The 27,500-nt window shown below is 44.1% G+C and overlaps 1 protein-coding gene across 1 annotated transcript in view; it reads left to right on the forward strand.

Annotated features, from left to right (window-relative positions):
• CNOT9 (CCR4-NOT transcription complex subunit 9) overlaps positions 1-27,500 on the forward strand; it is an 824,888-nt gene that overhangs the window by 244,891 nt on the left and 552,497 nt on the right. The window contains exon 3 of the mRNA XM_044075238.1: positions 20,882-20,997. Within this exon, the coding sequence (XP_043931173.1) occupies positions 20,882-20,997 (116 nt within the window). The remainder of the gene's footprint in view (positions 1-20,881; positions 20,998-27,500) is intronic.

A 27,500-nucleotide genomic window follows, 5' to 3' on the forward strand; every position in this document is an offset into this window, starting at 1 on the left:
GTGTGTGTCTGTGTGTCTTTCTTTCTGTGTCTGTGTGTCTGTCTTTCTTTCTGTGTCTTTCTTTCTGTGTCTGTCTTTCTTTGTGTCTTTCTTTTTCTTTCTGTCTTTCTTTCTGTGTGTCTCTTTCTCTGTGTGTGTCTCTTTCTCTGTGTGTCTCTTTCTCTGTGTGTGTCTCTTTCTCTGTGTGTGTGTGTGTCTCTTTCTCTGTGTGTGTGTGTGTCTCTTTCTCTGTGTGTGTGTGTGTCTCTTTCTCTGTGTGTGTGTGTGTGTCTTTCTTTCTCTGTGTGTGTGTGTGTCTTTCTTTCTCTGTGTGTGTGTGTGTCTTTCTTTCTCTGTGTGTGTGTGTGTCTTTCTTTCTGTGTGTGTGTGTGTCTTTCTTTCTGTGTGTCTTTCTCTGTGTGTCTTTCTTTCTGTGTGTCTTTGTGTGTCTTTCTGTGTGTCTTTCTTTCTGTGTGTCTTTCTTTCTGTGTGTCTTTCTTCTGTGTGTCTTTCTTTCTGTGTGTGTGTCTTTCTTTCTCTCTCTCTGTCTTTCTGTGTGTGTGTGTCTTTCTGTCTCTCTCTCTCTCTCTCTCTCTGTGTCTTTCTTTCTGTGTGTGTTTCTTTCTGTGTGTGTGTGTGTGCTTCTCCCTCTCTCTCTCTTTCTGTGTGTGTGCATCTTTGTGTGTGTGTGTGCATCTTTGTGTGTGTGTGCATCTTTGTGTGTGTGTGCATCTTTGTGTGTGTGTGCGTCTTTGTGTGTGTGTCTGTGTCTTTCTGTGTGTCTTTGTTTGTATGTCTTTCTGTGTGTCTTTCTGCGTGTGTCTGTCTTTCTGTGTCTTTCTTTCTTTCTGTGTCTTTCTGTCTTTCTTTCTGTGTCTTTCTTTCTGTGTGTCTGTGTCTCTGTTTCTGTGTGTGTCTTTCTTCTGTGTGTGTCTTTCTTTCTGTGTGTCTTTCTGTCTCTCTCTCTCTTTCTGTGTGTGTGTCTTTCTGTGTGTGTGTCTTTCTGTGTGTGTGTCTTTCTGTGTGTGTCTTTCTGTGTGTGTCTTTCTGTGTGTGCGTCTTTCTGTGTGCGCGTCTTTCTGTGTGTGTGTCTGTGTCTTTCTGTCTTTCTGTGTCTTTGTGTGTCTTTCTGTGTGCATGCGTGTGTCTTTCTGCGTGCGTGTGTCTGCATGTGTCTTTCTTTCTGCGTGTATGTCTTTCTGTGTGTCTTTCTGTCTGTGTCTTTCTTTCTGTGTGTCTTTCTCTCTGTGCGTCTTTCTTTCTGTCTTTCTTTGTGAGTGTCTTTCTTTGTGTGTCTTTCTGTCTTTCTTTCTTTGTGCGTCTTTCTGTCTGTCTTTCTTTCTGTGTGTCTTTCTTTGTCTTTCTTTCTGTGTCTGTCTTTCTGTGTGTGTCTTTCTGTGTGCGTGTGTCTTTCTTTCTGTGTCTTTCTGTGTCTTTCTGTGTGTCTCTGTGCGTGTCTTTCTTTCTGCGTGTGTCTTTCTTTGTGTGCATGCGTGTGTGTCTTTCTGTGTGCATGCGTGTCTTTCTTTGTGTGCATGGCGTGTCTTTCTTTCTGTGTGCATGCGTGTCTTTGTGTGCATGCGTGTGTCTTTGTGTGCATGCGTGTCTTTGTGCATGCGTCTTTCTTTCTGTGTGCATGCGTCTTTCTTCCTTTCTGTGTGCATGCGTGTCTTTCTTTCTGTGTGTGTGTGCGTCTTTCTTTCTGTGTGTCTTTCTGTGTGCATGCGTGTCTTTCTTTCTGTGTGTGTCTCTGTGTGCATGCGTGTCTTTCTTTGTGTGTGTCTCTGTGTGCATGCGTGTCTTTCTTTCTGTGTGCATGCGTGTCTTTGTGTGTCTTTCTTTCTGCATGTCTTTCTGCGTGTGTGTCTTTCTTTCTGTGTGCATGCATGTGTCTTTCTGTGTGTGTGTCTTTCTGCGTGTCTTTCTTTCTGTGTGTGTCCTTTCTGTGTGTGTGTGTCTTTCTTTCTGTGTGTGTGTGTGTGTACTGACACATGGGAAGTGCATTTATTGTTTAGGAGCAGCCCGCTTTGATTCCCTTTGTAAAATTTGCGAAGGGATCAATCCTTGCACCATTCAGTCAAGAAAAAAAAAATTTAATATTTAAGGGTTTTCTGCCTTCTCCTTTATCTTCTTCAGGGGCTGAACCCTCCTGTAAGGGTTTGCAGTGTTCTGTGGCTAAGAAGCACCTCTATATGGATGTCTTTGGAGCTTCCTGCAAATCTACCCAAGAGTCTGATCAGAGAATATTGAAGCAGAGATCAGTGTCTGCTGCTTCAGATCCGGTAGACTTGACTGCTCTGAGCAGGCCTTTTTCTAAACCAGAGTCCTCCAAGTCACCCCCAACTCCACCATCTCACCCTCTTACTTCCTACTGTTTCAGATCCTAAGGAATCTGGTCCAGGCTCTCAAACGGCTCCTCAGCCTCAGAAATCCCGAGATCTGGAGTCTAGGTTTCAGTCGCCCAGGAGGTCTATTAGATCAGCGTCTCCCACGGTGCCAACTAAGATTATTCAAATTCCTAGGCATTCACAAGCCTCTTCAGTGTCTTCTTCCAGATCTCCTAGAAGCCTATCGTATGACATGGACAAAATGGTTAGGTCCATTATCAAGGCTCCTATCCTGATGGGGTTACTTCTAGCTCTATCTCTTCCTGGATCAGTGTGGGTATGTCACTTAGTTTTCTTCCCCGATTGGACAAGCAGTTTCAAAGCCCCAGAACAGCAGTCCTATGAGGGGGTCAGATCAGAGGACCTCTGCTTCTTCACTTTGACCGTGACCTTGACTACCTCTGCTCAGAGATCCTCTGATCAGAGTGAGTCCTGGATCCATGATGCCTGCGAACAGATCTGAGGGCCTAGGTTTGGCTCTGATTTTTATTGCAGCTTTCCATTTCCCTTGGAGCTTCTGATCTTGACAGTGTGGGAGCAGTTCTGCTAGAGAATCAAGGTTCTGAGGTACTCCTGCCTTCTTGCAGGATGCCAGCCCCAAGGGATTGGGGAGAGGTGTCCCTGGACCTTTTGGCTTTCTGAGTTTTGGGAAAGGCTTTCTCTGCAGGCAGAGCATTTGGGCCCTTTGATTTCTGCTCCTCCCCGTGTTCCTGCATCAGATCAGTCTTGAAACTTCCATTTCTGTCCAGGGTCAGCCTGTCTCTAGGTACCTCCAGACCCTTCTACCTGAGGTGGCCCTTTCATCTTCCAACTCCTATCCTGAATAACCCATTGAAGAGATCACATGGAAGCGAAAGTGCAAGAGGAGATGGATACCAACAGTACGGACTATTAAAAGGGAGAAGGGTCTCCCAAATCTCTACCGGACAAGGTCTCCTTTGCAGACATCTTGGAAATTGGAAAGAGGTGGCTGGTCATCCAAAAACCCTTCTGAGGAATCCATATTCCTGAGGGCCTTTTGGGTGAGCCCATCTACATCTTGGGTAGTCCCCCTGGCGGACGCTCTTGTTGATCTTGTTGCCCATTAGGCCTGAAAGGAGATGGGCACAATAGAGCCAGTACCAAAGCACCCAGACATTACCTCCCCTCACAAAAATAGAACCTTTTGGAGTAAGGGCTTCCCAGTTGATGCTATGGTGGTGGCAACAGTTGTGATGAAAGACTTTGCAGCATCATAGCTCTACTGTCCATCTGCTAAATGGGGAGTCCTAAGCACTGGACAGGTTTGTGAAATGCACCTTTGGTTCGGTGACTTTTTCACTTGGAGCTCATACTTTGCACATTTTATTTGCTCACAGAGAGACCTAATTATGCAACTCTAGTCCTTGGCATGCCTGAGGAGGATCTTGATAAGATTTCTCTGAAGTTGACCGCTCTTACTTCCCTGGCAAATTCTTCCATGAAGCTAGTTTCCATTCAGCAGAAGGATCCTCAACGGCAGTTGGCACTGATATTGCGATACATAGACCTGCATGGTTGAGACTTTGTGATTTTGCAGATCCTTGAAGCCATCTTTTTTTCAACTCCCCTTTTGATGGTTCTTCCTTGTTTGGACCATCAGACACCCTGACCTGCAGCGAGCACAAAGGTAAGACCTTCTCTGCCATGTGGATCATTTTTCCAAACCTCAACAAACCTACTCAAGGAATCGGAGGGGCTAAAAGGACTTGATCCTGAAAGTCCTAAATTTTTTTCCTGATCATAAAAGAGAGTAGCCCTCCAAAGGCAGAGAAGGGGGCTTTAATGGGAGATGACACCCTAGAGTCAGAAGAGGGCCTGCAAAACCAGGGCTTCAGGGAACCATTTTCCAACAAGTCCTTTTAACATTCCTGAAGTGCTGCCAGACTGTCCAGCTTTGGAGGTAGTTTGGGGCTGTTTTTCCTTGCACTCAGGTGCTTGGTCCCAAATTAAATGCTTGGGTGTAAAGCATAATATCCAGTGGCTACTACATTCCCTTTTCTCTAACCCTTCCAAAAATTCAAAAGAAACTCCCTGATGTTGCTCCCAGCCAGAGGGAGTTGGCAGTTCTAGAAGTCAGAAAAATACTGGGTCCTAGCTAAGCAGAGAGGATTAGGAACTTACTCCCATTTCTTTTTTCTGCTATAGAAAGCAGGGAACCTGAGGACTATCTTGGATCTAAGTATACTCCATGTATATGTAAAGAAAGAGAAGTTCCAGATGGTGACTGTTCAGGCTATACCACCCTCATCCCTGTCCTCCTGCCAGATTGATTCTACGGGCGCAGAGATCTATGGTAGCTGCTATAATCTTGATGGCTTTAGCCAGATACTATATGTGTGTTCTACAGTGGACACTGGTTGTTAAATGGTCTGTTCTACACCAGTCCCCATCCGTTCCGGTCAGGTTGACCAGTATTTGCGGAACTCCTCTAGACTGGTGGATTCATTCCAAACTGTCTGCAGACCTTTCACCCTTTCCCCTGCAATAGCCGCAGTGATCATGGACTCTCTCCACCTTGGGGGGGGGGGGGCATTTGGAGGGGAAGATGCTCCAAGGCACATGGACTCACCATGTGACCAGATTCCATATCCGTGTTCTAGAGATGAGCAGTCCTCTTGTTGCAAGTTTTTCAGGATTATCTCCCTCTGGGCACCATTGATCCTAAATCCCCAAAAAAGTAAAATGCTGCTATTTTCACCAGCATGTAGGTCTACCGCTTTCACCTTTACCATAAAATCAAATGATGGCACAATAATCTCCCCTGACCCATCTACAAAACTATTAGGTGTCATCATAGACAATAATCTAATCTAAAATTTGACCTACATGTTAACCAAACTATCAAAACCATCAATAAAAAACTAGGGTCACTTTACAGAATAAAAGCCTTCCTAACCCCTCCAGCTAAAATTGCCATAGCTCACTCTCACCTTCTTTCAACCCTTCTGTATGCATCCCCTCTACTATCGAATTTAAACAAGACTGTCCTTAAACTCTCAATTTGCTACAACCACATTGCCAGGTTTGCCACTGTGCTGCCTTTTAGGACGCATCATTGCATCAATCTAAATCAGCTTGGGTGGCTTGAACTACCCAGCCTAATCCAGTGTAACCAACTGATTATGGCCTATAAAATTCTCTAATCCAGACAATACTCCTGCACTTAAAAATATTATCACCCCCTATAACAATCCTAGACCGCTTCGATCCTCTAACAAACTACTAATTCAGACTAGCAAAATTAATAACACAGCCGGTGATTCTCTCTTTGTAAACTCTAAGTAGATCCTGGGACTCTCTTCCAGCTGATATTACCTTACTATACACTTTAGATCAATTTTAAAACTAGACTCAAACAACATTTGTCACTTAACTGGCTATGTCAATGTATCAAGCCTGGCTAACTCTCTCTAGAATGTGTAAAAATCTGTTAACCAGTTTACTGTGTAATTTAATTTAATCCTGACTTGTGCTCAGGATTAACTGTAACCTGTGGAACTTGTTTAACTTGCTTACTTATGTAATCTCTGTAAATAGTCTGTAATATGTAATGCTGGTATTATGTAATGCTGTATCTGCTTACCCTTGGAGCTTTTCTCCCTGGGCCTCCGCTGAAAATGGACATGCTTTCAGTCAGACTATCCCGGTCAACAAATGTAAAATAAATAAATAATTGCAACACCTGTACCAGAGAGAAGTAGCGTATTGGCAGGCAGGCTCAGCAGGTCCATTCTGATCCCTCATGAGCGGTCCCTCAATTATCTGGTAGTGAACAAGATATTTGACTTTTGGGGTCACCTCCTGCTGCAACCTCTTTGCTTCTCCTCACAACAAATAGCTATTTCGCTCTGATCCCACTTTCAGGGAGCTCCCTGAGGGAGGCTGTAGTCTTATTGCCCTCTGGTCTACTTTTATGCTTACCCCCGCTGCCATTTATCCCAAATCTTCTTCAGAAAGCCAAACAATTGAAGAGCACAGTGATCCTTATTGCCCCCTTTTGGCCTCATCAAATTTGGTTCCACTTCCTCTGTACTCACCTGAGATCCTCCATGAATACTGGAACCCAAACCGGACCTCTTAACTCATGCCACGCTACTACATTCCACCCAGATCTCCCCACACTCAGTTAACCGCTTTGTTTCTCCAGTTCCCATAATTGCAAGAGGGACCAGGTTTTCCTTGCCAGTCAAGGTTGTCATTCTAGCTTCCCAGAAAGCATCCACCAAGAATGTATATAAAAGCAGGTGGAGAAGATTCTTTATTTGGGCTGCTTATCAACTCATTGATCTTTCTCGGTGCCTGTTTCTTCAGTCCTTTCATTTTATGAGCCTTTACAGAAGGTTATAGTTTCCCCACTATTAAGCTCCAGTTAGCTGCCATATCCAGTTTTCAGTCAGGATTATCTTCTGGATCTATTGCTTCAACTAGGTTATGTACTGCCTTATGAAAGTTTTTTCTTCTTAGACCTCCCATCAAAGACCCAACACCTCAGTGGGATCTGACGATCATCCTGCAAGGTTTGACTCTGGTAAAAAAAAAAAAAAAAAAAAAAAAAAAACCCTTTGAACTGGCTAGTGATTGTGATTTGAAATATATTTATCCTAGAAGTCTGCTTTTCTCGTGGCCATTACCTCAGCAAATAGGTTTTCTGAACTGCAAGCACTTTCATCTAAGCGTCCTTGTGTTTTTCACAAGGATTGTTTCCCTCGGTACTAATCTATCATTCATGCCAAAAGTGTTCACAGTCTAACATCAGTGCATTCAGTTACCAGTGTTCTTTCCTGACTATCCTAACAAAGGAATATATGTTGCATTCCTTGGATGTTCAGACCGTTAGGTTTCTACCTTCATAGAAGAAAAACAATTCAGAAAATCTCATCAGTTGTCTTTGACCCATCCGTGAAGCAGAATGAGAGGACAACAGATACCTAGTTATGTTAAGTACATAATTAATGATTTTATGATATTGATTTATATCTAGATATAATTTTCACATTTTTCTAAATATCTCAACAAAACACAGAACTCCTTTTAAAGCCGTTGGCTAGATGAATAAAATCCTGCTGGACAGTAAGTGTATAACTTGAGTGGTTGCTGAGAAATTGTAAGTTGTTTACAAAATATTACAAATGTAATAGCTGTTTGTTTACTGTGATTTATTAAATTCAGTTTAAGACCGAGAACCTAAAGAATACTACCACTATAAAAATAGTTTTGTGCTGAAGATTTTGCCATTTGTACTAAAACCTCTGTAGTTTCAGAGATGTGATTTTATTTGTTTGAATTGTGAGGACATAATTTGATTCTGTCAAAAGTCGTAGGTTCCGCCCATTGGAAGTTGCAGTGCAAGCTTCCTGAGCTCCTTTGGAGAGAATGAATTAAAGGGTCCTACTCCTCCTTGGGATTTTAACATCATACTTTAGGCCTTGACTCCCTTTGAACCTTCGGCTAAATCCAGTCTAAATTTTTGACCTGGAAAACGCTTTAAAAGCTACTGTTTCATCTGCTGGAAGAGTGTGTGAACTTAAGGCATTGTCCTCTAACCATCCTTATTTAGTTTTTCACAAGGAAAGAGTTTCTGTGCGGAACTTGGGCTAATCCTAATACCTTTATTGCTCATTACAAATTGGATCTGGTCTCCAGGGGAAGGGCAGCCTTTCTCAGCGGTGGTCCGGAATATCCTTCCCCTGAGTCGTCCTGGGATTTATGTAGCTAGGGACTGTATCCCAACTATTGAGGAATGAATGAAAATGGGTGTCAAATTAAAAAGTTAGGTGCTCACCATAATGTTCCATCTGTCCATTTTCATTCTTAAACTTCTGATCCACCTACCCCCCTCCTTATTCTACTGCTGGAGAGAGCAAAAAGAATTGAAGGAACCTGTGTTCCTTGTTTGAGCTCCATCTTTTTCTTTTCTTATTTATCACAACTGTGTTAATGTGTGGGCAGCAAACTTGGATCTGAGATGTATGTTATGTTATTGGGGCATTACAGGTAAAGGGAGGAGCTTTACAGTTCAAGAATCCTACATGCCAGAAGAAGCGACAGTCTGGTCCAACCCAACAGTTGAAGGAAAATGGACAACAAAGATAGAACGTTATGGTGAGCATGTAACTTTATTGCTCCTTTTTGTGTTTTGTTTTTCCTTTGTAATTTGTAGCTGTTGTGATAAACTTGTTGCAGGATAGTCTCCCATGTGGTAACGGTGTATTTTGTGAGTTAGTATTCGTGGATTTTCTGTTACTTTTTGTTGTGGACAAGAAGAAAAGCTTTCAAGAAATGGCACTTGGGATTGTGCATACTGTACTTTGGTGTGACTGTGCTACTTGCTGTGTGTGTGGCCCAAGATTGATCTTTAGAGGACAGAAAAAATAAACTGATTATTAAGGAGCTTTTGATCCCGGATCCAGTGCCTTCTAAATCATATTTTCTTTAACGTTTGTTAACCGGGAAGGTCCGACTTGGAACAAAGCCAAATTTCAGCAGAGGCCTGGGGAGAAACACTCTAGATGTATGTTCTTTCTGAGGTGAGAGGAAACCCACATGAACACCGGGAAGACATGCAGACACTGCACAGAAGGTACCCCAGCCAAGAATTGAACTGAAGAACCTCTTGCTGTGATGCTACAACGCTACCTCTGCACCACTGCGGCGTCCTTGTCTACAGATGAATCTGTTTAAGGATTTTGAGTCCAACAAGCTAATGTTTTGGGATGATCTTCAGCTCTGAAAATGTCAGGTATGGATGTCCCTATGGCTAGGAACCCAGCCTGTTCTCTAGTGGCTCCAGAGCTCCTAGAGCGAATAGGAACCCAGCCTGTTCTCTAGTGACTCCAGAGCTCCTAGAGTGAATACTCCCTCAAGGGCATGTCACTTATCTGTGAGAGAACTGAGGGGATCCCTTCTCGGCCTCCTTCCACTTTCACCAAAATTCTTCAGGTCCTACAAGAGTGCATCAGAGGTGGACTTGAATTGCTTGACTAGACATGCTGATTGTAATGGAGTCCTATCTTCAGCTCCAAAAATAGTTGGCACAGGTTCTATGCCCCAGCTGTAGGCTCATTCTCCAGTACACATCTGTGCTTCGGAGCAGATTCTAAACCAAAGGTCAGTGCCTGCCTTGACTCCAGATTTAACACACTGGGTCTTGAATCTGACTCCCTTTACTCCAACTCTATTGGGGCAGAGGCAGTCTTGGGACTGTCTTATAGATTTTGGCATTGTCTTCGGAATTGTCTCCTGTTGCTCCTGTGGTGGCATCAGTGACTTCAGCCTTTGAGGTTGTCCATCTCTGTTTCAGGGCTGCGTTCTATGCTTCCAGTAATTTCTTCTCCACTGGAGAACACACCTGGTTACTGAGCTGGCATCCTTAGATTTATCAGAGGTTGGAATGATTTTACAGGTTATGGGGACAATTGCATCTCCATGGAGTGCAGAAAGAGACCTCATTAGGATCTGCTGTGTTCCTTCTCTCTCTTCTTTGCCCCATCCAGCATCTTTGGGTGAGAGTTGAGCTGCAGGCCTTGGCTACTGCACCACAATATGCAGAATCCTCTGAGGAGTTGGAACAACCCTTCCTGATGTACCAAGAAAGAGAACATGTAAGAGGAGATGCTCCTACTCCCCATCTGAGTTTATCTGTTACTGACTCTGACGGAGAGGGTTCACTTTAGTCCCCACCTTTTGCAGAAATCTTGGAGCTTATGCAGCAGAGAGAATCTTGGTCCAGTGATCCCCTCCTCTCTCTTAAAGAAGACCAGGAGATTCTGTGAGGCCTGTGGCTCAACCCCATCAACATCTTTGGTGGTCCCTCAGGCAGACCAATTAATCAGTCTGGTGGTAAGGAGGTCATAGCAAGAGCCTGATGTGTGAGACAGTGCCATGAAAGCCAGAAGATTCTTGAACCACCCAAGGACAGACAGCACTGGGAAAGTCTCTTTGATTTTGATTTATTATGGCAGCAGCAAAGAAAGAGCTGACCAGTTCAGCCTCTGTCCACCCCCCTAACAGAGTACCAGGCAAGGGGTAAATTAGCCAAGTGGGCGTATGCTTTGGGCACTCTAAGGACTGTGAAGTACACCGCTCATTCCAGTAATTTCCTGAGGGATTTGGCTCAACAAACCCATTTCTCTCTGAAAATACCCCTAACAGTGGATAAGTCTCGGGATGTTTTAGCCTCCCATGCAGCTGGATAAACAGATATCGCCCAGGATAAAAGGGTCAAAGCTATTTGTATCCAGAGGCTGTAATATACCCTTTTTTCTGATTACCCCCAAAACCAAAAAGGCTATTTCTTGGACATTCCACCCAATCAGGCAAAAGTGGCAGGGAGAGAGATTACCTTGTAGCCCTGCAAAGAGCCATCCCAGAGGTCCCAGCAGACCAGGGAGGTTCAGGTTTTTATTCAAGATTCTTTTTTTGCTCCTTGAAAAAACAGGACCTCAGCCACCTAAACAAGTATGTGAGAAGGATCCCGTTCAGGATGGTCATGGTGCAGTAGATCTTGCCTTGTCTCAAATCTGATAACTTTGTGCCTGGTTGATCTCCAACATGCTTGCTTTCACCTAAAGACAGTAAAAGCACCCAAGAAATGCTTTGCGTCATCTGGAAGACTGCCTTTCCAAATTTAGAGCCCTGCCTTTGGTCTCTCCGCAGCTTCCTTGGGTGTTTTTAAAATGCATGGCTGATGTTCTTAGTGTTTCACTGTTGCAGTCATTACATTTGGGTAATCTGCAGGTTGCCTTCAGTCGGCCTGATTAACAAAGTCTTGGGTCCTGCGTCGGTTGCTGTCCCTTCTTCCATGATGTCAGGTCATCAGGGGTATAAAACATGCAGCCGACACCATTACATCAGTCTTTCTTGCCGCACAGTGCCCGAAGCAGAAGCAGTTCGCAAGTGCCGGTCAGCCGACTCCTGAAATTTTCATTTGAGTTTCAGAACAGAAATCTTCAACTAAAAGCTAAGTACCCCGTTGGGGAAACTTTTTTTTTTTTTTCTTGCTCCTTACTGATGCCAGTAAAAGTTAATAATTGCATTACTTGTGAGAAGCAAATACCTCATAAGGATTTTCATTTGTACTGTGTTCCTTGCCTAGGCCCTGACCACAACGTGCCTTGCTGTCAGATTTGTGCTAAATTTAATCAATGCACGATTAAACGTCTGTATTTTTGCTTCTGGATATTTTGGTTCAAGATTTAACTATCCATAAATGTCTGTTAGCAATCCGACTACCGGAATACCTAAAAAAAACTCAGACCGTCTAGGTCCAAAACCGACTATGCTTCTACTAAGCCAGTCGCCGGTTTGCCAGTACTCAGTGAGGCACTTTCGTAGCCAAATACCCACTACTTTTGATCCACAGGCCTCTACTGAGACCCATTCAGAGTCCGGTATGCCGCGCGATGCTTTAAGTATTGAACCCGCGGATGTCTGTACCTTAGTTGGGTCCGGAGCTGCTGAGCAGGCACCAGCTTCTGAGGGTGTTTTCAGGCCTAAAGATTTGTGTATTAAACCAACGCCATCTTCAAAACTAAGGCCAAAATCTACTATGTCTAAAAAAATAAATAAATAAATAAACATTGCTTGGGCCACGTGTACAGGCCCCAATGCCTAAAAACAAATGCTCAAAATGGCTGAAGGTTTAATTACCTTGATCAGGGGTACCCATCCCCCTCCTAAGAGGCCTAGGCAAGGAACAGACTATGAATCTTCAGATCAGGTTTCTATTTATTCTGATTCTTCATCTGAACAGGATTTATCTATACCTACTTATGAGGATTGTGTTGCAGAGGATTCCATCCCTTCTGCCTCTCCCCCTGAGGATTTCTCTTTTGCAGAAACTTTGCACACCTTAAGGGAACACTTCCACTGGGAATGTCAGGATTTCTCTGAATCTAAAAAGAGACTTGGGTATTTTCTTCTCCTTCCTCAGCATAGGCCTTTGGCTATTCCTCCTGTTCTAGACATTGTTGATGATGATTTCTCAGAATTCAGTATGACTCCTGATTCCCTGCCTCCAGCTCCTAGTAAGCAAGACCGATACTACAGAGATCCTCACTCCCACAAATTCCTTTTCAAAAACCCTACTGCTGACCTGGAAACCATTTCTCAGGGTCCCAAGGGCGTTAAGGCCTCTACGGCTAAAAGTCCTACCCCTTCAGGTAGATTCCAGGGCCCTGAATAGATGGAGTAAGAAAGTTTACACGTCTGTAACCTTGGCAATCTCTGCTTTAAACTGTCAATTTCATATGCTTAAATATCAACCACATGTCATGGGTTTACTTAAGCAGAAACTTATGTTGATCTCAGTGTGGAAAATAGAGTTACAGGATTTATTACGTTCAGCTGAACAAGTTGGAAAACATACTTTGCAATGTGGTTTTGATTCTTTGGAGGCCTCTTGCAGGACTGCTGTTACTGGATCTGTGATAAGAAGGCATGCTTGGCTCAAGGAGCAAAATCTGCCTGACCATGTTAAAGCAAAATTGTTGGATGCTCCTTTACAACAGGACAATCTCTTTGGTAATAAGGCTGAAGAAGTTTTAAAAAAGATGGAAGGTAAAGCTAAATCTATGCAAACTGTGAAAGGTTTCTTACAAGTGCAGCCACCTAGATTTAGTAGGCACTGGCCTACTAAGATCTGGTCCTTTCCAGTTCCCACGAGAGCCGCTCAAGTCAAATCCAGACTTTCCAAAGGCTCCAGGTTTCAGTCACAAGGAACTTTTAGAACAAAACAATGGTGTGCCTCCACCTCCAAAACTGGAAGCAACAAGTTACCTCCCAATGGTAAAAAGTCTCAGTGACTTTCCACTACAATCACCAAGCACTTACCTTTTGGCTGCCCCTTTTGGGGGAAAACTGGCACTTCATGAACAAAACTGGCAACTGATTACCCAGGACAAATGGGTTTTAAATATAGTATCCCAGGGATACAGATTTCATTTCCACACATTGCCAATCCCAAGTGGATGGCCAGATCTGCCTCTAAATCAGTGGGCAGAGGCCCAGAAACAAGTTTTGTCCCTCATGGATATGGGGGCTATTCAAGCAGTACCAGAAGTGGAAACGGGACAAGGTTTCTATTCAAGACTTTTCCTGGTACCCAGAAAAGACAAATCATGCTGTACAGTTCTGGACTTATCCATTCTAAAAACATTTCTGGACACTCCAAAATTCAAGATGCTGACACTTCCACAGATACTACCTATGCTAGGGAAAGCTGCCTGGTTGGTAACTCTAGACTTTAGAGGCTTACCTGCATAATCCCTGCATAATCCCAATCAGGGAATCTTGCAGAAGATACCTCTGCTTCAAAGCAGGCTACTTGCATTACCAGTTCTCTGCACTGCCCTTTGGCTTATCTACTGCCCCCAGGGCCTTCACAGGGTGCCTGGCACCAGTAATTGCTTTTTGTAGGCATAGAAATATTCAGATTTATCCATACCTGGACAGTTGCCTAATTCAGGCAGAAAACAAGGACACTCTTCTGTAGCATCTGGCATTTGTAAAAAGGGTTCTAACTTGTCTAGGGTACACCATAAATGAAAAGAAATCACAACTGATACCCTCTCAAAGAATTACATTCCTGGGTGCAAGCTTTAATACAACTGCCCAGATGACTTGCGTTGCACCAGAAAAGCAAATGCACCTGTCACCCCTGGGCTTTCGGATATTGGCAAAGGCTCTTGCTACCCCCATGGTGCCTTTTTTAGGCAAGGCTCAAAAGACAAACCCACCTCCATAGGTATCACAAGGGATAAGAAACTGAGTAATGCTACTCAACGCCAGAAGTCTAAACCTCAAGATGCATGCACTCAAAACTCTCTCTAGCATGGAGAACATCGATATCTGTGCAGTAACAAAAACCTGGTTCAAGGCTCCCGAGAGCACCCCAGCACTAGCAGGTTTTACCTCATACCATGCTTTTCGGCCCCAAAACTTGGACCAAACCACAAAAGGAGGGGGAGTATCAATACTCGTCAAAGATATCCACACCTCTAGGTTGGTGGCACAGCACGAAGCATCAGAGACTATCCATGTGCAACTAACAGTGGGTAAAACTGCCTTCCAGTTTATAGCCTGCTACAGACCACCCTCCCAAACCCAGGAACCCCACTCGGCCTTCCTGAGAACACTGGAAAATATGAAGGTCTCTCCAAACACCATTATATTGGGCGACTTCAACTACCCAAACATAGACTGGGAGCATTACTCTAGCTCCAGCACCCTAGCCCAAAGGTTCCTAGAATTTATAAACTCAAATGCTATGGAACAACTTGTTACAACTCCTACAAGAGGGGAAAGCATACTGGACCTGATCATCACCAACATGGGGACTCTATGCTCCAGACCAGAAGTGTATCCCTCACTGGTAAGATCAGACCATAAACTAATCTCACTGGATGTTCACATCCCGACCCCACCCCCTGCCCAAAAAACAGTGAAAAACTTCTCTAAAGCAAATTTCACACTCCTCAAAACCGAGGTGGAATCCTTCAAAGCCCCCGGGCCTGTGGAAAATACGGCCCAGACCGCAGAATCCTTTATAAACGCATTCTATGAACACCTTCAGGAATGCATGGATCATGCAATCCCAAATAAAACCAAGACCCAATCCTCCAAAGGCAGACGTCCTGTCTGGTGGACCCCAGCCATAAACAAACTATACAATAGAAGGAGGAAGCTACTACATGATAGAGCAAAATCCCAAAAAGGGAAGGCATCTCTGATCAGTATTAGCAAAAAACTACGGGCACTCATAAAATAGTCTAAGGCCAGCTTCGAGAGAAAAATTGCACAGGACACTAGGGATAATCACAAGACTTTCTTTAGTTATGTTAGGAACCTGGGTGGAATTCCCAGATATGCTCAGAATTAGTCCAAAATGACAAAAAAAAAAAAAAAAAAAAAACGAACCCACAGACATTGCCAACATCCTAGCTGACAGGTTCAGTGTAAACTCCACCCCCCCCCAAAAGGGCAAATATCTATCCCAGCAGAGTGCTGCCCCCCTGACATCTCAGATGCTCAGGTAAGAGCCGCCCTCTCCAAAGCAAAGAACACAGCATCAGTGGGACCAGACGGTGTCCCGGGCTGCGTCCTACATGAACTCCAAGAAGAGCTAAACCCAAACATAAAACTACTGTTCAATCTCAGCCTTACTACAGGATATGTACCCAAAGAGTGGTGTACAGCAACAGTGGTCCCTCTCCACAATGGTGGTGCCTCAATGGATCCTGGAAACTATCGCCCCATAAGCCTGACTAGCTTGGTCTGCAAAGCTATGGAAAGGATCATCATGGACATCATAAAGATATTGGGGACCTATAGACACTGGATCCTACCCAGATTGCCTTTAAGGGAAGATCCTGCCTCTTAAACCTGGTCGATTTCTTTGAAACTGTCACCAAGGCCATTGACGAGGGGAAGGTGGTCCACACAGCCTACCTGGACCTCGCAAAAGCCTTCGATACAATACGAAACGGGCATTATAGATAAGCTGACAGCTTGAATATAAACCCCTATGTCACTAGATGGGTTGCAAACTGGCTCAAGGACAGAACCCACATGGCCAGAATTGCTGGAGCCATGTCAGACTCCAATCCAGTTACAAGTGGTGTCCCACAAGGCTCAGTCCTGGGACCTCTCGTTCGTTATATATTTCTTGGAGGTACAGGCCAACACGGAAGGACTGTGGCTGACCAAGTTTGCAGATGACTGCAAACTGGGCGCCATAATCAACTCTCCAGCCGACACAAGCATCCTCCAAAAGGGCCTCATAGAAACGGACAACTGATGCCAGAGCCATGGCCTCAAGCTAAACGCCAAAAAGTGTATAGTCATCCCCTTTGGCAAAAACAAAGTGCCCACAAATTACCACATAGGTGGTAATCCTTTAAGTACAGAAGATGTAATTAGGGACTTGGGGACCCAAGTTGATAGCAATCTCTCATTTGACAACCACGTGGCCAAAGTGGTTAGAAAAACATTTTATATAGCCCACCTAATCATGAAGGGATTCACATCTAAATCAGGGGAGGTCATCGTGCCTCTTTACTCATCCCTCATCAGGCCCATAATTGAGTACAGTGCCCCTTTTGGGATGTACCTTACCAGACACCTGCAGCAACTGGAAAGACCCCTAAAGTACCTCACCAAGAGGATCAAAGGGCTCAAACAGATGCCATATGCTGCCCGGTTAAAGAAACTCCAGCTCTACTCAGTGGCATACCGTCTATTTCAGAGGCGATCTGTGCCTGACGTATAAAGCAATGTCCAGCCCGGAATTAATGGACATGCTGCACCTCAAAATCCAAATGCCATCGAGCTACGTGCTCGACAGACTTGAACCTCAGCACTGAAATAAATAGGACATGCTGGAGGGACAGATTCATAACCCAGAGGCTCCCTTCACTCTGGAATAAAATCCCAGTCCAGGTTAGGCAGAGTCCTTCATTGACTCTCTCTTCAAGAGGAATCTTGATGAGTGGATGGGAGATCGTAGGTTTACCCCGGGTATCACTTCTGTGTCACTGTCAGAGGCACAGTATACTAACCTCGAAAAAGGGCATAGCAAAATTAATTTAAAATGGGTGGCGAAAGCCAAACACACTGGCTAGGCTTATAAATGCCCTAGGGCAGATAGCCTAGTATGAACCTATGACTTGCTTCAAACAGGTGGCCACAAAAACCCAGCTGTCTGGAAGACAAATTCTGCAGGCCTTGGGATTCATGGCCTCCTGCATTCTTCTAATTTCATATGCAAGACTGCATATGAGGAAACTTCAATGGTACCTAAAACGTTTATGGAGTCAACATTGTCGCAGCCTATCATAGCTTGCCTGCAACTAGAGTTCCTATGGTGGGCAGAGGCCTGCCATCAAAATAAGGTACTGACATTCACTCCACTCCCTGCCGCCCAAACCCTAACTACAGACGCATCAGACTATGCTTGGGGGGCGCATATGGCAGGGAAATGCATTCAGGGCAAATGGAGCCCAAATCAAATGCACCTACATATCAATCCGAAAGAGATGCTAGCTGTACCGAATGCTCTGATAGCCTTCAAGGACTACCTTCATCCAGGACAACTACTGATAAAGACAGACAACACCACAGTCATGTGGTACATAAGCAGGGGGGTACATATTCCTAAACCCTTTGCAGACTAGCCATGGCATTGTGGAACACGGTGTTGATTTATCAAATACATCGAAAAGCTCAATTCCTGCTAGGAAAGCTAAATACTCTGGCAGACAAACTAAGCAGAAATCTTATGAACCCACATGAATGGAAACTGGAACCACAAGTTTTCAGCAGGTTGACACGCAAATGGGGGATCCCAGACATTAGTTCTGGGTTGAGGCAAAGAGATCTAATCAGTTGGGCAAATTCTGCACAAGAATTAATCACGAAAAGCTTGGAAAGTGGATGCTCTATCATTCAGCTGGAAAAACCTATCCATCTCTATTTTTCCCCCTCTGCCTCTGCTCTGCAAAGTCCTACTAAAAGTCTGACAGGACAAACCAAAAATTAATTCTGATTGCTCCAGACTGGCTTCTCCAACACTGGTACCCGCTCCTGCGCAATGTGTCGCACCTTCCGCCGTGGCACCTGCCTCGGACACCTTACCTACTGTCTCAGCAGAACTACCAAATTCTGCCCACTCCGCTACAAACTTTGAATCTTGCAGCGTGGCTAATCAACCAATTTCACCCTTGGGATCTCTCAGCAAGCCTTTGGATGTCATTTTGGAGGATAGAAGGCCAAGTACTAGAAAATGTTATGCTGACAAATGGAAAAGATTCTGTGCCTGGAACCAAGCACAAGGAATAAGCACAGCAATGCCCAATATTCCTCAAATTCTGCAATACATAACAGAGATGCTTCACAAGGGCCTATCTTTTTTTCTTCCATAAAAATCCATGCGTCTGCCATTTCAGCTCATTACAACACAGAACCTCCCCTCTTCTCTCATCCTCTGCTAAAGCAGTATCTCAGAGGGGCCAAAAATTTAAGATCTCCCAGGAGAGCACTAACTCCTGCATGGAACCTCAATTTTGTTTGAGAAAAACTCACTCTACCTCCTTTTGAGCCAGCTGCTACTGCAGACCTAAAATGTCTCTCTTGGAAAACAGCTTTTCTTTTAGCAGTCACTTCAGCTAGAAGAATTTCAGAATTACAGGCTCTTATGGCAGTGGAGCCTTTCATTGTTTTTTATCCGGACAGGGTGGCTCTCAGGACCAATCCATCCTTCATGCCTAAGGTGGTATCCAGTGGGTCTGTTAATCAGACCATTCATCTGACAGCTTTCTTTCCCAATCCACAGAACAAGGGTGAGCGGATTCTGCATTCATTGGATGTACACAAGATTCTACTTAAACAGGACAAAATCTTTAAAGTCTGAACTGTTGGTGGCATTTGCTGCAGGTGCAGAGGGAAAGGCTATTTCAAAGCAGACCATCTCCAAATGGATAAGCCATTCTATTCATTTCTGCTATATGCATCATGGCAAACCTGTCCCCAAGGGCATCAGATCTCATTCCATCAGGGCTGCATCTAATTCTGCAGCCTTTCTCAGAGGGGTTCCTACCAGAGACAGTCTAGAAGCTGCGAATTGGAGCTCAGTTCATACGTTCACCAAACATTACCATTTATTACTCTTCTCTAAATCCAGAGCTGGCTTTGCCACTGCTGTCCTGCAGGGTCTTATAGCTGCTCCTAATGCTGCACAAATCCATCCACCCAACTATAGCTTTAGGATTCTACCCAAATGTAATGACTGCAACAGTGAATACACTCTTAACATCTACATTTATGTTGTGTACACAACTGTTCTTTTTAGCACCTCACCCATGTCTCCAGGACTACAGGTGTTTCCCATACCTGGACGACTGACTCCTGTCTGCTCCCACAATAGGTTCTGGCCTCTGAGAAATTCTATCTGCTCAGGCTGTCTGTCCTTAGGGAATTTCAGTAAGCTTCCAGAAGTGAAGTTGTCAACTGATTCAGAGAAGACTCTTCATAGGCTGTCAGTTGGACATTACCAAATCTATAGTTTTTTTCTGCCGGACAGAATTCAGACTTTTGACACTGGCAGTGCAAACTCAGTTGCATCCCCGACTGCCACACTAGTTCTCATGGTTCTGGGATAGATGGTGGCGCCATTATTAGTGGTTCAGTTTGCACATTGCTATATGAGAGTATTCCAATGGTTTCTACAAACGGTGATCTCTGCTTCTCCATTTTTGCAAACAGATTCTAATAACCAGTACCAGTAGTTGGCATTTGCTTTGGTGGCTAGATTCTCCTCTAATCCACTCAGGCAGGCCTTTCATCCCTCTACCTCTGACTTGTAAAATAAAATGCACTACCTGAGCCAGGCCAGGTGAAAACCATGACCACTTAAAATTTAAAAAAAAATTGCACCAAAAAATAGCAAGATGGTCTTTAATATTAAGTGCTTTTGTCCGATACAGGACTTCCTTGGAATACAATTGAAAAAAGAGGCGCACAGTTTTTTTAAATAAGTCAGCCAGTAACGAACATCGTACAGTTATCTCATGTAGTTATTGTCCTTCAGGTAAGCATTTGATATTAAATTCCCTGGATTAAATGACATTTATCAGCTTGCAAATTTGCCACTTGGCTTCCCATTTTTCCAACATTTTTGTATTCCCCGCCCCCAATAAACTGAAGGGACACATTCTAAAACCGTTCAACATTCTAAGGTGTGTATTAGTTTTAGAACTTTAAAGTGTTACATTCATCTTATGCTTTAATACTGTATAAATTCTCTCTGATTCTCAGACAACTTGTGTGTAGTCATACCAACGTAGAACACCTCACATGAGGGACAAAAAGCAATATGTACTAAACCTTGGGCAGTACAGTTTAAATCGGAAACAATGAAATATTTGATCCTTCCATAATAAAATTACATGCCCTACAAAATACACATTTGTACATTTTTTAGGTTTATTGGTAAAAACACCAGGTACTTCAGCGTTTCCAAATTCAAAATATTGCTTAGTCTTGGATTTTTTTGTAAACGAAATGTGGGCCATAAGTTTAAAGTATAGTTCAGGATTACCTCTTGGATATTCCAGTTATCCAGTACAGTATTTTTTTATATCTAAATTGTCAACAACCATTCTTAACATAAAACTGTCCTTAAAGGACTTTTATTAACAATACAAGACTTGGTATCAAAACCCACTGCTAATATACTAGGTAAGAAATCAAGGATACACTTATGCTGGGCAGACATGAATAAAATAATCTAGCATTGTGGTAAGTGCATAACTTTTTTCCTGTGTATTTAGCCTCTTTTGTTTTTGTCTCTGTAAATGAGTAGATCTGGTGTTTCCTAAAAACAGCCATAAGCTTGGTGGGACTATAACCACTCAAAAAAAATGAATAACAATAAAAGTAGCCATTCTTCTAAGATAAGAAGTTTCCTGTAATTTAACTAGTCTTGAATTTTTCTTTAACAGGAAATAGTAAATATTTATCCATCTATAAACCCTCCAACACTGACAGCACATCAGTCAAACAGAGTATGTAATGCTCTTGCCTTGCTCCAGTGTGTAGCATCACATCCTGAGACCAGGTAAGCACTTTTGAGAAATCAGTTTTAAAGCTAGAAACTTCAGGCATGCTTAACAAAATAAGAGGTTTTTGTGGGTCAAAAGGTGTAACATTTCACATTTAAGTTTCCCTTTTGAAAAAGAAACCAAGAACTGCGTGTTTGTTTATTGCTAGAGGATTTCTGTTTATATCGCAATTTACCAGAGGTGAACATTGGTTTTTGGCCAGATGTTTCTGTACTTGGGTGATCTGATGTTCATTTCCTTATGCATTACGAGTGGATCTTCAGATCTGGCATCGGATCCAAGCCAAACATTTCTCAGACATATGATCCGAGTCTCAAACTCCTCCCTCTCTTATAATGCCTCACTCCACAGCAAAACCCCAGATGTTCTTCGTGTTTCACTGTTGCAGTCCTCACATTTGGGTTATCCTGCCAGGGGTAGCCCTCAGTCAGCCCGAATGCCAGAGGCTTAGTATTTCTGCATCTGTTGCTGTTGCTCCAGGACTGATGTCAGGTCATCAGTGGTATAAAATCAAGCAGCCAATGCCATTGCATCAGTCTTTCCTGCCAAGGAGCCCGAAGCAGCAGCAGTTCACACGAGTGCCGGTCGGCCACTACCGGAGTTTTCATTTCTGAATTGAAGTTGAAGTCTTCTAAAGCTAAGTATGCCCCGTTGGGGATCTTTTTTTCTTGCTCTAACCAATGTCAGAAAGTTACCTGTGGAAAGCAAGTACCACACCAAGACTTCCATTACTGCGTCACCTGTTTAGGCCCAGACCACGACGTCCCTCCCTGTCACTTTTGTGCTTTGCTCAATGCCAGAACTATACGTTTTCGGGCCCTTATTGTAGCTAGATATTTTCGCTCTCAGTCCTCTATTCCAATATGGCTTCGGTAAGCCATCAGACTACTGATCTTCCGATAAAACGCAAGGATAAAGACAGAGACAGACCACACAGGTCCAAAACTACCAACGACACTTCCGCTAACATAGTAGTCACTTCTGTGGTCCTCAGTGAGGTGCTTTTGCAGCCCCTGAAGCCCTCTTCTGTGGATTTGCAGGCTGCTACTGAGACCTTTTCGGAGTCCGGTATGCCACGAGACTCTTTTTCAACAAAGGATCCTGTGGATGTCTCTACCTTGGATGGGTCCGGAGCTGCTGAGCAGGCACCGGCTTCCGAGGAAGCACTTCGCACTACCGATACTTGACACAGACCAACTTCTTTCGCGTCTTCAGTTCTTTCTAAAACTACAGAGGTTCTAAGGCCCAGGGTATAAATGACAACTCAAGCTCAGGCACCTGCTTCCTTAGCTTAATCTCAAATGCTTAAAATGGTGGAAGGACCGACCTTATTATGCTTATTAGGGGAAGCCAGGCCATCCCTTCCAAAAGAGACTTGTCCCCAGTAGTTTTATATGAACAGGAGTCTAACTCTGATGCTTCTGAATATGAAGACATGCAACCTCTCTGCTTAGAAGGATTCTGATGCAGAGGAATCCATTCCTTTTGCCTCTCCACATGAGGATTTTTCATTTGGGAAAACCTCTCATACTTTAAGGGAGCATTTCCAGTGGGAATGTCAAAACTATCCTCAGTCCAAAAAGAGATTCTGGGAATTCTTAGATTTACCACAGCACAGACTTTTGGCCATTCCTCCTGTCCTGGATGTTGTGGATGTTTTTATGGAATCCAGTTGGACTCCTTACACCCTTCCTCCTGCTCCCAGGAAACCTGACTGGTACTACAGAGTCTCTGGCTCAAATTCCTTTGCAAAAATCCTACTGCTGACCCAGAGGTTATCTCTCAAGGACCTAAAGGAATTAAAGCAACCTCCGCTAAGAATCTCACCCCCCCAGGCAGGGATTCCCGAGCTTTAGACACCTGGGATAAAAGTATACACCTCTGCTACTCTTGCTATTAGAGCATTAAATTGTCAGTTCCACATGCTGAAATATCAGCAGCATACCATGCAACTCCACAAACGTAAGCACACCTTGCAATGCGGCTTTGACGCTGTAGAAGCATCTTGCAGGGCAGTAGTCACTGGTTCTGTCCTTTAGAAGGCACACTTGGCTTAAGCAACAGACCTTGCCAGACCATGTCTAATCCAAATTATTGGACGCACCACTGAACAAAGACAGTTTATTTGGCACCAAGGCAGAAGAGATCTTGAAAAAGATGGAAGAAAAAGCTAAATCTATGCAGACTTCTTACAGGTCCAGCCTCCGAGGTTCAGTAGGCATTGCCCCTTCAAGCACTGGTCCTTTCCTGCCCCCTCCAGGCCAGCTCAGCCCAGACCCAGGGGAAGCAGACCCCACCAGACAGCAGCCACAGGGAATGCAGAGATCTAAGAAATGGAGTTCCTCCTCTTCAAAATCAGGGAGTGCAAAGCCCCCCCCCCCCTTACGGTAAGAACTCGCAATGACTTTACACCTCAACCTCTTACCTCTGCCCACCTGCTTGTGCCCCTAGGAGGAAAACTCTCCTTCCATGCAAGCAACTGGGCCTCTATTACAAACGACTGATGGGTCCTCAAAATAGTGTCCCAGGGATACATTTGATTTCCCCACACTGCCAACCCCAGAAGAGTTACCAGGTCTTCCTCCCTCCAAACCAGTGGGCAGACCCTTCTCTCCATGAGGGCAATACAGCATGTTCCTGCAGAACAGATAGGCCAAAGCTTCTATTCCAGACTCTTCCTGATACCCAGAAAAGAGGGCATCTGGCACCCAATCCTCTATCTATCCATTCTAAACACCTTTCTGGTGATAAAATTCAGGATGCTCACCCTTCAGCAGCTTCTTCCTATGCTTTCCAAGGATGCTTGGTAAGTCACCCTAGACCTAAATGAGACCTACCTGCACATCCCTATCCGGGAATCTTGCAGGAAATTTCTACGTTTCAGGCAGGATCTATGCACTTTCAGATGTTTGTGTTTCACTGTTGCAGTCATCACATTTGGGTTATCTGCTTGCAGTAGCCCTCAGTCGGCCTGATTGTCAAGTCTTGGGTCCTGCGTCTGTTGCTGTCTCAGTCTTCTGTGACGTCAGGTAATCAGGGGTATAAAGCATGCAGCTGACACCATTACATCAGTGCGTAGCAGAAGCAGTTTGCAAGTGCCTGTCAGCGAACTCTTGAACTTTTCGTTTCAGAACCGAAGTTTTCAACTAAAGCCGAGTACCCCGTTGGGGGAACTTTTTTTTCTTGCTCTAAATCAATGTCAGTAAAAGTCAATAATTGTATTGCTTGTGGAAAGCAAATACCTCAATGATTTTCATTCGTACTGTATTCCATTGCCTAGGACCTGACCACGACATACCTCGCTGTCTGTTTTGTGCCTTATTTAAACCAAGAACTATTCATCGGTATATTTTCACTTCTAAATATTTTTGTATTCTGTTCAATTATCCAGATAGGTCTTCGGTAAGTCACCCGACTACTGACCTTCCGAAAAAACACCTGCCTAGGTCCAAAGCTGTCAACACTTCTCCTAAGCCAGTCGCAGTTTGCTGGTACTCGGTGAGGTGCTTTCGCAGCCCCTGATGCACACTACTTCAGATTTGCAGGCCTCTACTGAGACCCATTCGGAGTCCGGTATGCCATGAGATGCTTCAACTGTGGAACCTGCAGATGTCTACATTGGATGGGTCCGGAGCTGCTGTGCAGGCACCGGCTTCTGAGGGTGTATTCAGGCCTACTGACTTGCATATTAAACAGACACCATCTTCTTCTTCAAGGCCTAAACCTCGAACCATGCCTAGGAAACAGATGCCTAGACCACATGGTCAGGCCTCTATGCCTAAAAAAACAAATAAGAATGGCTGAAGACTTTATTACTTTAATCAGGGTAAGCCAGCCTTCCCCCTCTAAGACACTTAGGACTGAATTTGCTTATGATACTTCTGACCAGGATTCTGAAATTTCTGTCTCCACCGATGTCCAGGATTTACCCTTATCTACCTATAAGGATTCTGATGCAGAGGACTCAATTCCCTCTGCTTCTCCCCCAGAGGATTTTTCTTTTGGTGAAACCTTGCATACTCTTAGGGAGCTTTTTCACTGGGAAAGCCATGATTACTCTTGATTCTAAAAAGAGGCTTTGAGATTTCTTACTCCTTCCCCAACACAGGCCTTTAGCTATCCCTCCTGTGCTGGACATTGTTGTCGATGCCTTTTCGGAATCTAGCTTGGCCCCTGACTCTTTACCTCCTGCTCCCAGAAAACCTGATGGATATTACAGGGTTCCTGATTCTCACAAGTTCCTTTTTCAAAAATCCCACTGCGGATCCTAAGACCATTTCACAGGGACCAAAGGGCTACTATTGCCTTCTGATAGAGATTCCAGGTCCCTGGATAGATGGGGTAAGAAGGTATACACCTGTGCAACCTTGGCCATCAGAGCCTTAAATTGCCAGTTTCATATGTTAAAGTATCAGCAGCATATTACTGGATTGCTTAAACAGAAAATTATGTTAATTCCTGATTGTGCTGAAAATAAGGATTTACAGGATTTAATGCATCCTGCTGAATAGGTTGGAAAACCTACTTTGCAGTGTGGTTTTGATTCACTAGAGGCATCTTGCAGGGCTGCTGTCACCGGGTCTGTATTTAGAAGGCATGCTTGGCTTAAGAAGCAATCTTTGCCAGATCATGTTAAAACTAAATTGCTGGATGCGGTCTTAAATCAGGACTGCCTGTTTGGCAACAAAGCAGAAGTTGTTCTTAAAAAGATGGAGGAAAAAGCTAAATCTATGCAAACTGTTAAAGATTCTTACAAGTGCAGCCTCCAAAATTTAGTAGGCATTGGCCCTCAAAAAATTGGTCCTTTCCTGCCTCTTCCAGGCCTTCTCAGTTCAGACCCAGAACCAGCAGAACACCCAGGCTTCAGTCCCAGGGTACGCACAGGACTAAGCAGTGGGGGGGCTCCCACTTCCAAATTAGACTCCCCCCACCCCCCATGGTAAGCTGTCTCAACGACTTAACTTTAAAACTTCCAAGCACTTCTCAACTGACTGCTGTTTTAGGGGGAAAGAGTGCTCTGCAAGCAAAAAACTGGGAACTCATTACCCAGGACAAATGGGTTTTAAACAGTTTCCCCAAGGATACATATTTCACTTCCACATGTTACCAACTCCAAACGGTTGGCCAGATCTACCCCCAAATCAATGGGAAGAGGCTCAAAAGTAAGTACTCTCTGTTAAGATTAAAGGCTATTCAGACTGTACCAGAAGAGTAAAAGGGACAAGGTTTCTACTCAAGATTTTTCTTGGTACCCAGAAAAGACAACTCATGGTGTCCTATCCTGGACCTTTCTATCCTAAACACCTTTTTGGTGATTCCAAAATTCAAGATGCTAACTCTTCACCAGTTGTTCCCATGATAGGCAAAGATGCCTGGTTGGCAACACTGGATTTAAAGGAAGCCTACCTGCACATCCCTATCGGGGAATCTTGCAGAAAATGCCTACGCTTCAAAGCAGGCTGCATGCACTATCAGTTCTCTGCACTGCCCTTTGGCTTATCTACTGCGCCCAGGGTATTCACAAAGTGCCTAGCTCCAGTTATTGCATTTTGCAGGCAAAGAAATATTCAAGTATACCCATACCTGGACGATTGTCTAATTCAGACAAAGCCAGGACATACATTTAAATCATCTGTCATTTGTACAAAAGTTGCCATCTTGTCTGGGATGCACCATAAACGAAAAGAAATCACATCTGGTACCCTGACAGCAAATGATAGTCCGGAGAGCAAGCTTGAACACAACTTCCCAGATGGCTTTCCTCACGCCAGAGAAACAAATTAATTTGACAACTTACTTTAAACTAATGGCCACGAAAACCCTGCTATCTGCAAAGCAAATACTGCAAGCCTTTGTGGGGTTCATGGCCTCATGCATTCTACTAATTCCATATGCAAAACTGTATATGAGGAAACTACAATGGTATTTAAAAAGCCTGTGGTGCCAACATTCTCAGGATCTAGAAGCAATAATTCATATCATTCCTTGCCTACAGTTAGAGTTCCATTGGTGGGCAGAGGCCTGCCATCAAAACAAAGGTCTACCATTCACTCTACCCCCTGCTGCCCAAACCCTAACAGACTCATCAGACTATGCATGGAGGGGCTCACCTGGCAGGGAAGTACATTCGGGGCAAATGGAACCCAAGTCAAATGCACCTGCATATCAATCAAAAATAAATTTTAGCTGTACATAATGCTCTGACAGCCTTCAAGACCACATTCTTCCAGGACAATTATTGGTAAAGACAATGCCACTGTTATGTGGTACATAAGCAGGGGGGGAACCCACTTATACCCCCTCTGCAGACTAGCCACGGCTCTGTGGAACACAGCCTTGAGCTACCAAGTGAATCTACAGGCTCAATTCTTGTCAGTAAAACTAAGTACATTTGCAGACAAACTAAGCAGAAATCTAATGGACCCACACAAGTGGAAACTGGAACCAAAGACTTTCAAACATATTGATAAATGGGGGAGCCCAGGTATATACCTGTTTG

Source organism: Protopterus annectens, chromosome 6.part0 (assembly GCF_019279795.1).
Source record: "Protopterus annectens isolate FY-2018-M chromosome 6.part0, PAN1.0, whole genome shotgun sequence".
In the NCBI taxonomy this organism is placed as follows: domain Eukaryota; kingdom Metazoa; phylum Chordata; order Ceratodontiformes; family Protopteridae; genus Protopterus; species Protopterus annectens.